Source organism: Saccostrea cucullata, unplaced genomic scaffold (assembly GCF_032062105.1).
Source record: "Saccostrea cucullata isolate Sc308-1 unplaced genomic scaffold, CSIRO_AGI_Scuc_v1 ctg17359, whole genome shotgun sequence".
Classification (NCBI taxonomy): domain Eukaryota; kingdom Metazoa; phylum Mollusca; class Bivalvia; order Ostreida; family Ostreidae; genus Saccostrea; species Saccostrea cuccullata.
The window spans coordinates 1-12,349 of NW_026940779.1; the positions used below are offsets into that span (position 1 = coordinate 1).

The 12,349-nt window shown below is 33.4% G+C and overlaps 1 protein-coding gene across 1 annotated transcript; it reads left to right on the plus strand.

The window, feature by feature from the left end:
- Window positions 1-8,062: 8,062 nt before the first annotated feature.
- On the plus strand, window positions 8,063-12,213 carry LOC134256303 (P2R1A-PPP2R2A-interacting phosphatase regulator 1-like). The gene is made up of 5 exons (XM_062738960.1): window positions 8,063-8,460; window positions 8,876-8,966; window positions 9,293-9,375; window positions 10,784-10,835; window positions 12,022-12,213. Exons 1-5 carry the CDS (start codon window positions 8,312-8,314, stop codon window positions 12,196-12,198), a joined length of 552 nt encoding a protein of 183 aa, XP_062594944.1. The 5' UTR covers window positions 8,063-8,311; the 3' UTR covers window positions 12,199-12,213.
- Window positions 12,214-12,349: the final 136 nt, after the last annotated feature.

Sequence of the window (12,349 nt, forward strand, 5' to 3'; positions counted from 1 at the left end):
ATGTGTTAATGATGCGAACGTCTTTGTACGTTTCATTGATGGAACGGCCACTGATCAAGATATCTGTACAGGAGATATGCCTAATGTAGTGATCAACGCAACATTTGGAGTTTCTTAAGAAATAAAGAAGAAAATATTCAGTGGATGTAAATATACGTCTATATCACAATAGTTACATTGTATAACACGGTGTAGTACTTAAACGGTTGCTATCAGAAAAAAATTGCGCGTTCATTACAGCTATCTGAAAACTGAGCGGTTGCTAGTGGAAAAAAATGGGCGAAATTGTAAGTATTTTTTCTTCGCTGGCTCAACAAAATGGTCTGTGGCAACGCACTTTGAAAAAAATACGCACTTTGAAAAATTTTTTCAAAGTGCGTTAAATTTTGGGACAAGGTTAACGCACTTTCAGAAAATAATTTTTTTTTCAAAGTGCGTTAATATCGACCATATTAACGCACTTTGAACAAAAAAATTCTGTATGGTTTAGTCAATATTGAATGAATATTCCTAAAAATCTTAGGTATGATAAATCATCATTTGAACCTGATTTGATACTTTTTGTCCCAGCTTGAAAAGTGGGAGATATTAATTTGGGTCTATCTGTCAGTCCGTCCGTCTAGCTGTCCGTCCATTCGTCTTTCTGTAACGCTTTCGTTTCCACACGATATCTCGCAAACCCTTTGAACATTTGCAACGAAATTTAACATAACAGAATCCCTGTGGCCTTAGGAAGACCTACGAACGATAGTATTGTTCTTCCGCCTATCTCTTAGTCAATTCTCAAATGTTAACATATTGGAATGATTCTAATTTTTTTTTTTAGATATTTATATGAATTTTCATAAAACCTTACTTATTTGGGATATTAAAGAGAAACAACTCTATAATTTTGGCAAAACTTGTGTTTTTAAACACCTGGAGTTTAACATAGAGATTATCAGATATGGTATCAAATTAACATCGAAAAGCACACAGGTACTGTAGATTCCTTAATATAAGCGAGGAATTGATTTTTGCGTAATTTCGCGAGAAGTATCACTTGCGAAAAAAAAATATTTCTCGCTTTTATTTTTCTGGTGCTTAAATCTATGTAAAATCTGTTAATAAACCGCTCATTCGCGAATTATAATTCAAGAGATTTGACGTTTGAGAGCCAGTTCGCGATAAAAAAAAAAACACTCGCAAAAAATAAGGAATTTACAGCTAGTTATTAATATTCTGATTTTCCTGAAAATGAACATAAATAGACTTTGAGATTTAAAAGAACAAAATTTCGATTTACTGCAGACTTCCTTGTACAGTTCTTATACTGTATTAAGAATGCTCTTTTTTTCAAATATCATCAATTGACACTTAAGGTTACGAGTTATAGAAATAGATATATCTGGGTGGGAAAGATAAAGAGTTGAGCTGATAGACCTTAATTCAGCCAGTCTTTTCTTCGTTTTCCGTTTCTTGGTTTTCTTCAATCCATCAGTTTTTAGAAGAAAAAAACACATCAAAGTAAGGACACCGCAAAGCGGAGCATTCCTTCCCAAAAAAAGATCCCGATACAAATTACGTCAATTCCACACAAAAAAAACTAACATACACATCAAGTAATAACACACATAATCGCATCACAATATCCCATCATACGTTGCAAGGGGATAAAACTGTTGTCTATTTCTAAAATATGTCTAATTCCTTTTGTTTCATGAAAAATTTTTCAAAGTGCGTTAAATGTTTACATGGTGTAAAATTATGATGTACAGTTTTAACGCACTTTGAAAAAAAATTTCAAAGTGCGTTGATTTGGTCCCAAATTCAACGCACTTTGAAAAAAATTTTCAAAGTGCGTTAACCTGGTCCCAAAAATTAACGCACTTTGAAAAAAAATTTCAAAGTGCGTTGTAACAATGGTCAATAATTCAATTATTAAAGTTTAGCCGCTTGGTATTTCACCCTTACGGAACGTTACATACATTTTGAAACTAACATGTATATTTAGAATTTTAATGAATTGAAGGGTTGTTGATATATATGACGAAAACTGTCGAAAGTGTTGGACACATTTACATGCACGTAAGAAATATATTAAAATTGCGTCAAAAGTTTTAGATATTTGATAGAAATGAATCGACAGTTCGTTGTGTATTTGTAAATATTATTTGTTATTTTAAAACATTAATTGTCCGCTATGATGGGTTTCTTACAAGCTAGAACGTTTTTATTAGGAGAATCTTGTGTTACGGCTACTATTAGACAACGGCACCGGTTACTATTTGAATAGGTTTGTTTTCAAATTACATAAATTAAAATCACATCCTCAATTTACTTGTAGTGTATGTTACTTTTCATCATATAATGACAAATTAATCGTATACATGTATGTATGTTGTAATTAGTAGATTTTGTACATATGTATGACATGTACATGTACGTGTACCCCTGTACACATTGGCTTTGGAACAGGGGAGGCTAAGCTTTCACACTTCTTTTGCAAAGATACAGACAAAACATAGGCACTGAAAACTTGGGCTTATTTTTTTTACTGGACCAGGTGTAGCCCCCCCCCCCCCCATCTTTCAATTTGCTTCCGACGTCTATGGCATATATGCACACACACACACACACACACACTCACCTGTCTTGTGTAAGCCATTAAATCATGTGACCACTCAATTTATTATATTCCAGCTATGTTATTATGCCAGATTGCTTAAATTTACGATTTGGAATTTTTAAAAATCATTATTTTCGATACACAAACCACGAGAGATTATTTGTCTCAAATATTTACGCAACCCTCCTCTACAAATCCAAACATAAACCTACAAATTAGCAATCTTCATATCTGATTTAAAAAAAAATATATGAATTGAAAAATGAATAAAGCTCACATAAAGTTATAACGTTTTGCTGTCCAACTTACTCAGGTACAAATTTAATGAAAACATATAAGTCAATTTACTAGAAATTCGACAGTAAAAAGAAAAGGAGAACATTAACATATAAACCAAGCTTTCTTTCGTGGCGGGGGGGGGCTTGGCTTGTCTTTCTTAGCTATATGTATAATTTATAGAACTCTTAAAAGCCTAATGGGCAGAGAGGGTGATGTTCTGAACATTGCATTTTAGTCGTTCAACGAACCAATGCATCACCGTACTTCGAAAAAGAAAATCACCGTACTTCAAAAAAGAAATATGAAATTAGAAATATTTGACAAAGCTTACACACTGTACAAAACTTTACTAGATATTATACACGTTTAAGTATACAAGTAGGCTACAAAAATCCCCCAAAACTCTAACTTAAGAAAGGTTTTGAAGAAATGATTATAATTGATTGTAAATATATATTATATGCTATTTCAAATTGATTTACGGGTCGTTTCATGAAGCTTTCTTTTTATTTGTGTAGCAATCCTTTTCGAAGATCAGCTCTACTTTGCAAAAATACGATACATTCGAGTTACAGACGCCCCCCCCCCCCCTCCCCTCCACATGTTGTTCCAAGCATAACCTTTACTTTCTAAAATGTTCATTGAAAGGCCGGTTGACTTTATTCCAAGCATAACTTTTACTATATTGAAAATTATCATTGAAGCCCCCTCCCCTTTTTTTGCAGAATAGTCAAACAGGGGTAGGCGGTTGCGCGTGAGAGAAAAAATGTTACTGAAAGAAGTTTGACAATTTTCCTTTTTTCCATGTCAGCCTTTTTAAAAATAGATTTGAATTTTTCTACACACCCCGCCTTTTCAAAATCGAAGTTATGCACCCCTGAGTTGTAAGATGGTAGAAGTCAACTGCATACTGTATATAGACATCTTATTTCACAGGCAATTTGGGATATTAAAAATGTAGATTTATAGACATTTGCTGCCATAAGTTTTTTCATATCTCTGTTAATAAAGAAAATTTTTCAAATAGCAGCCGGTGCGATGTTTTCAGTTATTAACCGGTGCAATATTTGCTAAGACCCTGATAGCAACCGTAACTTTAAAAAATCGTGTTTTATCCAAAATCTCGATCTTTTAATATTTACTTTTTAATTTTAAAAAATTATTTCTAAGTATTATTATAGATTGACGCATCTTTTAATACCAAAATACCCACAATCTGAAGAATAGATGATTTAAGATAGCATGAAAACTAGGTATTTATTGACTTGAGATTTGGTACAGGTTTCGAAAATTTTACTAATTCTAAATTATTAGAGGGCTATTCTGCAAATTACACATGACAACATCTATAGAAATACCTTACTTGTTCCGTGCACCCGGACATTTCAGAGACTTACTTGATTTGGGGTCTTAATTTTACTGTTTTACAACTTGTTCTAAGAGTTTTAAACATATTTATTTCTGCTAGCAGCCGTACAATTTTCGAATAGCAACATTGAACGCAGTTTTGTTCCGATAGCAGCCGTTTAGGTACTACTCCGTGTATAAATACGCTATTCAGGGTTCATAAACTTTATACAACAATTCCTCTCATAAAATCAAAATCTTGATCTTGTCATATTATAGACAATTGTTTCTTGAATTAAAAGAAACTCGGAAACGTTCTTATCTTTTGCGAGGTAATTTTTAACAAAATTATATACTTCTAAATACTTTATTTAGACAAGAGGCCAATGGGCCACATCACTCACCTGAGTAGCTTATGTGATGCAGTTCTTTACCAGATTCCCCCATTTGTATACCTATCATGACCCACTACCCCTTCCCTTTTTTTGATTTTAAAACTTTAGAATCTACACTACCCCAGGATGCTTGCACATAAGCTTTAGCTTTCCTGGCCCAGTGGTTCTTGAGAAGAAGATTGTTTAAAGATTAGTTCAATATATTTCTATGTAAAACTTGGATTCCATATTATGGTCTCGCCCTAACCCCAGGGGTCATGATTTTAACAATTTATTATCTAAACTACCCAAGAATGCTTCCATATAAGTTTCAGTTTTCCTGGCCCAGTGGTTCTTTAGGAGAACCACTTTTTAAGTGACCCCACCCTATTTTTGTCTTTTCTTGATTATACCCCTCTTTTAAGGGGGCTTGGCCCTTCATTTTTACATTTCCCTTCACCCAAGCATGCTTTGTACCAATTTTAGATAAAATTGGCCCATTGGTTCTTGAGTAGAAGTCGAAAATGTAAAAGTTTAAGGACGGACGGACATACAACTAGACAAACGGACGGACGACGGACAAAATGTTATCAGAAAAGCTCACTTGAGCCTTCGGCACAGGCGAGCTAAAAATCAATCTGATTCTAAACATATGTACTCTGTAAGGGATGCTGGAGTTTCTTATTGGTATGGCGTAGTTTTAGGAGATCAAATCTTTCAAACAGAATTTAGGAATTCATGAAACAATAAGGGTGCTCATTTTTGCATAGCCTGTTTTTATACTCAAATACTAAATTTATTCAAAACGTTTTAAACAAGAGGAAGGAAACACTTGCTGTGCCCTTCTACTCTACATGTAAATATATCGACTACGTTTTATGAATTAACAATACTTCCATTCATAAAAATATGGAGATAACGAATAGTTTTAAGCTCAAAATTCCATTTAAACGATAAACAAATGAACAGTCAATGCTTAGCGGAGCAAATACGGACTTGGGGTGGGGTGGGGGTGGGGGGGGGGGTAGTGGCCAACATTTCTCGAGGCTAACTTCCTCTCACTTCAATTTTATTCCTATAATACCTCGCTATAAATGTACTGTGGTGAACAGGGGGGGGGGGGGGGCAACCATCTCTTCAATGGACATTTAGTAAAGGACATATAGTAAAGGTATTGTTCGGGAAAAAAGTGGGTCGATTGGGGGGTAGCCCCCTCCCCGGCCCCCTGCAGTTGCTACGTGCCTGAACGCACGGTGATAAGGTTTTGCGTGTGCCACGGTTACTGAACATTCGTGAATTTCTAATGCATTTAATAAAGAAAAATTACACTGAATGTAATTTTCCATGTAAATAAAACATATCTGAAATTACCTATCATCCGTAAAACTGTGTTTAAATGCAAAAATTTCGAATTCAAGCACGAAAAGTCAGATTTAACCGATGACCTCATTCTTGAAAGTCATTCCCAAAAGAATTTAGTTTCGTCACTTTTGTGAAGATGCAATTAAGGGATAATTTACTTTTCATTTAAGATTACTACTTGTACAAATTCGAAGGTAAAAAAGAAAAATATCCAGATTTCTGTAATTTATGTAACAGTTTTAACAATAAAAAAAAAATTAAAACCATCATGTAGTCCTAATTTTGTTGGTTTGAACATATTTTATTGTTTAGATGTTACAACAAAAGGATAGGTCCAGGTAGCACAAAACGTTTTCATAACATTAGATTCTGGTTGTAAGGACGTTAGTATAAAACATTGTCCGGACACAATTAAACTATACAAGTTTAGAACTTTATAACAATTAATAACACAAAGTTTTGTTCATAAATTAATTTACACTGGAACCAAAGGTCAATAAGATTATTTAACATAGGTCATGCATGTACAGATTTTAAAATTTTTGTCGTATATATACTATTTTTGTTGTATACATATATATACTTACTATGTACATGTATACTGAAAGGAAAAAGAAACGCAGGGTAAACTTTTGAGATGAATTAAATTTCCTTTTCTTAAAATACTTTTTAGTTTTCTTATCTAACTTTTAAAACCATCTTTCAAAAAGATATAACCAAATTCTCATATAATTTTGTGTAATTGTTCATGAGTTATTGAAGCTCAAATGACGATACCCCCAAAGAGGGAAAATCTAAAACTCTCATTATCTTCAATGTCCATCTCGTGCATCTCTCAGAGTCTTATTTCTCCTTGCATGGAATTTCATCAGAGTGTTTATCTTTCAAACCCTGGCTATATTTAGCATGGGTAAACACGCAAAAAAAAGTCAAATGGCGCGCGCATGCGCCCGGGGAGTGAGAGGAATACAACAGTAAGTTGACTGGCTCAAAAAAACAAATTGCGGAATTGTTTCTTTCAAATTTCGTATCATGAATGTAATGATTATAATCATGTACACTATAAATTGCTGTTTTTGTGGTAGTGAGGTGGGGATTTCAGAGATGGCAGGACGAATAACCCGCTCGTAAGATGCATATGGATCTGTTTCGCGTTAACGTCATCGTCACGGTTGATTGAAATCCACTCCAGACCCTCTCTGACCACGGCTGAAAAGTTTTATGGAGGAAAATTTACAATCTCTTGAGACTGCTTAGTAAAGCGTTGTTGCCTTTTTCATTAATAAGGCAATTCGAAAACAAGACCCCATTGAACTTCTGTAAACTCTGCCAAGATTGCAAGAAAATCATAATGTCTCTTAATATTGAAAAACGATGTGCATACCTCATATGCATCAAATAATGCAACAAGATTTGTGGACAAACACGTCGTTTTCCAATTGCACGTGTTTTAGGCTTTTTAGAGTTTTCCCTACATGACGTCATAATTTTTACGGTTGAGTAATTCTGAATACTGATTTTGATGCACAGTAATTAAATTTCCCATCTGACCAATTTTCGTTATTTTCGGTCATGTGGTCAAATTTTTATCGACAATTATGCTACCCTGCGTTTCTTTTTCCTTTCAGTATATATACCTAATTTTGTTGCCCAAGTTAAGAAATTATGTAATTTCAGAGACATATAAAACCTATCTCTGGTAATTTATTTTCATTTATTCTCTAAAAAAGACATTTATAAAACGGATAATAGATACAAATCTGTACATCATATTCCATATGTCATTATTAGGAATAAAAATTGAACGAGTTACCTTTACTATTACTTAAAGAACGCTTCTTTTCATTGGTTGGACGGTATACTTCCGTTTCAATAATTAAATCAGTATGTTTCAAGATTTTCTTCATAATTTTATTTTTATTTCTTAAAAAGTAAAAAGGTAACTCAATTTGATATAAAATCAATCGATTATACACAAAATAAAGTGGAAAATCAAATGAAAACAACATCTGAAAAAGATTGAATGTTCACACAATTAGCCAATGACATTTTAGGTAACAACAGTTAAAGTTCATTCATGCTTGAATAATTATTAACTGGAGCGTGCAGTACAGCCGCAAAACGGACAAGATGGGGAATTATGGATTAACTTTAGCTGCATTTATACAAATCTTATCGCAATGAAGAATGTGAAACGGATTTTGTTGATCAAGATGTAGACCTGTGCTTTGGTATTATTCTTTTCTTTGATTGTAAACAACAAGAGTTGCAAAGCCATACGTCATATGGGCATCTTTCCATAAACAGCTGATTTTTGTCTCTCTCTTCTCCACGATTAATAATGGCTTCTTTGCAACGTGAACACAGCATGGAAGTAGACCCACCCCCTGGCCCCTCCAATAACCAGCCCCCCGCGTCAAGTGGCGGGTCTCTGAAACGGTCAAACAGCGCGCCTATGATCAATGTTTTGGTCTCTCAACCAGAAATTAGGTAGGTCATTCACTCATTGTCCATTTATTTTGTTCGTGTAATACATCATGGCTCATCATAACGTTTTCATATGCTATCTTCTATTTTCTAAAGAATATCATATCCGTTAGAAAAAATAGACAACAATCATACTGAAATTAAATTCTGGCCATGCATGCATTTATAAACATCAAAATATCAAAAATTAATTTAAATGCTGTCATGTCAATAAAAATACTAATTTTGGCAATGTATACTATATTTCTTTTAGTATACATAAAGTTTGACATTTTTATCATGGTCAAAAAATTTAGTTTACTCAAAGTCTACAGGTTGTTCTTGTGAGGTAAAGCTCCACATATCCAAAGAAGATAATTATCTGAGGTGAAGAAGAATTTTGCAGGATAATGTGGATGATTTAATGTTTTCATTTCAGTCCTCCAACCAGCACTTTCAAGGTGTCGGAATGTTCGAGGCTGCGCCGATTTAGCTCCAGTTCTATGTCTCTGAACCAATGTGGACCAAGTGTGAGATAACTTCGTTGTTCAAGTTTTTTGTTCCTGCATCATATATATAGCACAGCTAGCAATGACATTTTTCTTTAGCATGATTATCTTTCTTCTCTCTTCCACTTTTTCATTTTGTAAAGTCTGGAAAGCAATTTTCTATTAACCAGAGGACTTTTAAAAGAACTTTAGTTGTATGACAATGTGTAATGACAGACAGGGAAAACTCAAATAACAGAGCATTAATTTAAACATTCTCAAGTTGTGACAGCATACTGTTCATTTACACATCCTTGGTGAAAATAATGTGTTATTTCAGTAATACTAATATAGATATTTATTTGTAGACTCCAGTCAAAATCCCAGACCGAGTTAATAGACTGAAAGATGAAGAAATTCACATCGTCGAGAAGGAGAAGGAACATGAAAGGTAAAATATGCCAGTAAAACAAAATTTTACTTTCTTGAAATTTTGATGTGTATAATATACAATTATTTAATGCCTGAGCAGTGAATAAACCAGAGTAATTTCCCGATGTGCAGGGAACAGCTCAGTGTGTTCTATTGCCCGAGGCTAGCGGCCGAGGCAATAGAACACACTGAGCTGTTCACTGCACCGAGGGGAAAATTTTCTGGTGTATTCACTGCTAGGGTATTAAATAATTGTTTTATTACCTAATTTCATTTTCCGTATTAAGTGTTCACAATTGTATATTCAGTACAGAAGGTTCCCATACCATATTGTAAATTTATACTCATTTATGGTGCAGCTGTAATATTAATTAAAGATTGATTGTAATAAATTTGTATAGATCTATAGAGACGCCACCATTTCCCCATGGAGAGGGACCTTTTTCGTGCCAGCAGAACACCTACTGCTACCTCAGTTTATAGGTCTAATTGAAGGATTGTCTCAACATCCCAAAGTGTATTAATTAAAGTATCTTTCATCACTGTTCATTAAATAAAATATCCGACTATTGAAATCATACAATTTTCTAAAACCAATATGGAAAGATCATATAGGGAGATGATTGTTTACCATGTCTGTGCATTGTTACAAACAACTAAATTCGAAACCCGGATGGTTTTTTTTTTTTTTTCGAAATACGTTAGCAGTCAATAGAACGCGCTGTCTATTGACCGGTCAATAGATCGGTTTGAAAAGATAAGAAAAACTGAAAACACATACAGAATAGATGAAAATATTAAATCTCTAATAAAATAACAAAATTTACTTGATTAGGTAATAAAATCAATTATGTTTGGACAGTAAGATTATTAAGATACCATTCTCACTTTTTACAACATTTTTTATACTGTCTGTATCTTTATTAGTAGTGAAAAAAATCATACAGAGAGTCAGAGGCCTCTGATCTAATGATATTGATTGTACAATTCGTGTGATTCAAGTTCATGAGGTATTCAATGTCAAAATCTATGTAAATTTCATTTTTCTACTTTTTCTTTTGATACTTTTTTGGCATCACCATTTTGTAACTCTGTGCTACATGAAGTCTACAGTAGATGCATAAAATGTACTGTAAAATCACTTATTTTCAAATTTTTTGTGAGGTAAAATTTCCGAGGTTTGAGGGAAAAAAAATATTGGTTTGTGGGGATTTGAATTCGTCGTTTGAAAATGTTTAGTACATTGTAGTGATGTATATGAAATTTGACATTTCATGGTGGACAAAAATTCGTGGGTCTCTCCATATCTCGAAAACAACGAAAATTAAACCCCCTCGGAAATTAGTGTTTTCACAGTATATCTAGAAAATTTTGTAACTTTTTGTGAAATGTGACATATTGTTTAATTAAAATTTATTTTTTCCCAGAGACGTGAGTTCAGCCATAAAGATGTCAAGCTCCTGGCAGGATTTCTCTCTGGTACGTTTAGTTTTAACATTCCTTTGGGTGATACATGATATGCTTAATTATTCCAAATCAGAGTCCTTCTTAGCAACATGTAGGATAATTAAACATTAAACTGTGTACAAATATGAAGTACAGAGCTCGACATTACTTTTTTCCCTACTTGTCCATTCGGACAAGTGACAAAGATATTTACTTGTCCGAACTTCAACTTCACTTGTCCGAAAATTTCTCAATGAATATCTTGTTATGTCAACTTAAAAACAAATAAAAAATTAAATGTGCTTCATTAATTACTGTTGTTATTGATAAATAAGACAAACACATATAAAACAAAATTTTATCTTGACTTCCTGTCCTGACAACAGCCTAAATGTTCCCAAGTGAATCTGTAATATCAATCAAATATTTTCCAAACTGAGTGAAACTCGCAAACGTCGCAAAATCCAAGCCATGTTATAGTATAGCTACAATTAGTGAACATCATTCCCGATCAATTGTGAACTTGCACAGCGATTCATATTGGGATCAAAATTCAGGTTTATGTACTGCTTCCATTTTTACCATGTTTACTCGATAAACTTTCCAATAATTGTTTTTTTTTATTTTATGATTATTATTATTTGAAGACTTTTTAACGTAGAAAAATCACTTGTCCAATCGGACAAGTGTCCAGCAATATTCACTTGTCCGTAATATTTTTTCATTGGTAACGGATAGGGCTGGGATGATATATCGAGATATCAATATAACGTGATACATGTTAGGATGATACGCATATCGATACATATGAAGAAATATCGGAATATCGCCCCAAAAAATCTTACTTCTGTTTTTCTTTGTTTATTTAACATTTTGGGTTTAATATATAAACAAATAAGTTACATATAAATATAGATATAAAATAAATAATAATTAACCACTTGAGTAAAATATTTTTGTTTAATAATATATAAACAATTATTTTGAATAAATTATTCTTATTTGCAAAGAAATAATTTGTTTATTTCAATGCAAAAGTAGAATTTATCAGCAATCAAACATAATGGATACATATCGTATCGTGGCTCAAATATCGTGATATGTATGGATATAGAAAAAGTTGTATCGTCCCAGCCCTAGTAACAGACAAGCGTTAATGTCGATCATTGAAGTATATATATTTGGCCAAATTACTTTGACCCGTTCTGTATTTTTTCAGGAGGATTCCCATGAGGCCATGCAGCCTGATCCCCACCGACGCCCGCGGTCGTTCAGCGAGTCTCTCCACATCAACGTGTTTCCCCAGCCCACCATGCTCGTGGGCACCCCCTCTCCTACCAGGGTCGGAAACCGAAAAGTAGGTCGCGAAATTATGTATTCATATTGTAAAATTTAAACTTTGAATTAAACTTGCATCACATTTATAGGTGCTTTTCCTGAAATAAAGCTTGTTTTCAACATGTTCAACTTGTAAAAATAAAATATTGATTAATTTAAAGCCATTATTGTTTGTTCAATATATACAAATAAATGACTATTTGAAAGAG

Coding starts and splice junctions, on each gene's coding strand:
- LOC134256303 (XM_062738960.1), top strand. CDS start 8,312: ATGGCTTCTTTGCAACGTGAACACAGCATGGAAGTAGACCCACCCCCT. Junction 9,376..10,783: donor AAGGAGAAGGAACATGAAAG/GTAAAATATGCC, acceptor ATTTTTTCCCAG/AGACGTGAGTTCAGCCATAA. Junction 10,836..12,021: donor CCTGGCAGGATTTCTCTCTG/GTACGTTTAGTT, acceptor GTATTTTTTCAG/GAGGATTCCCATGAGGCCAT.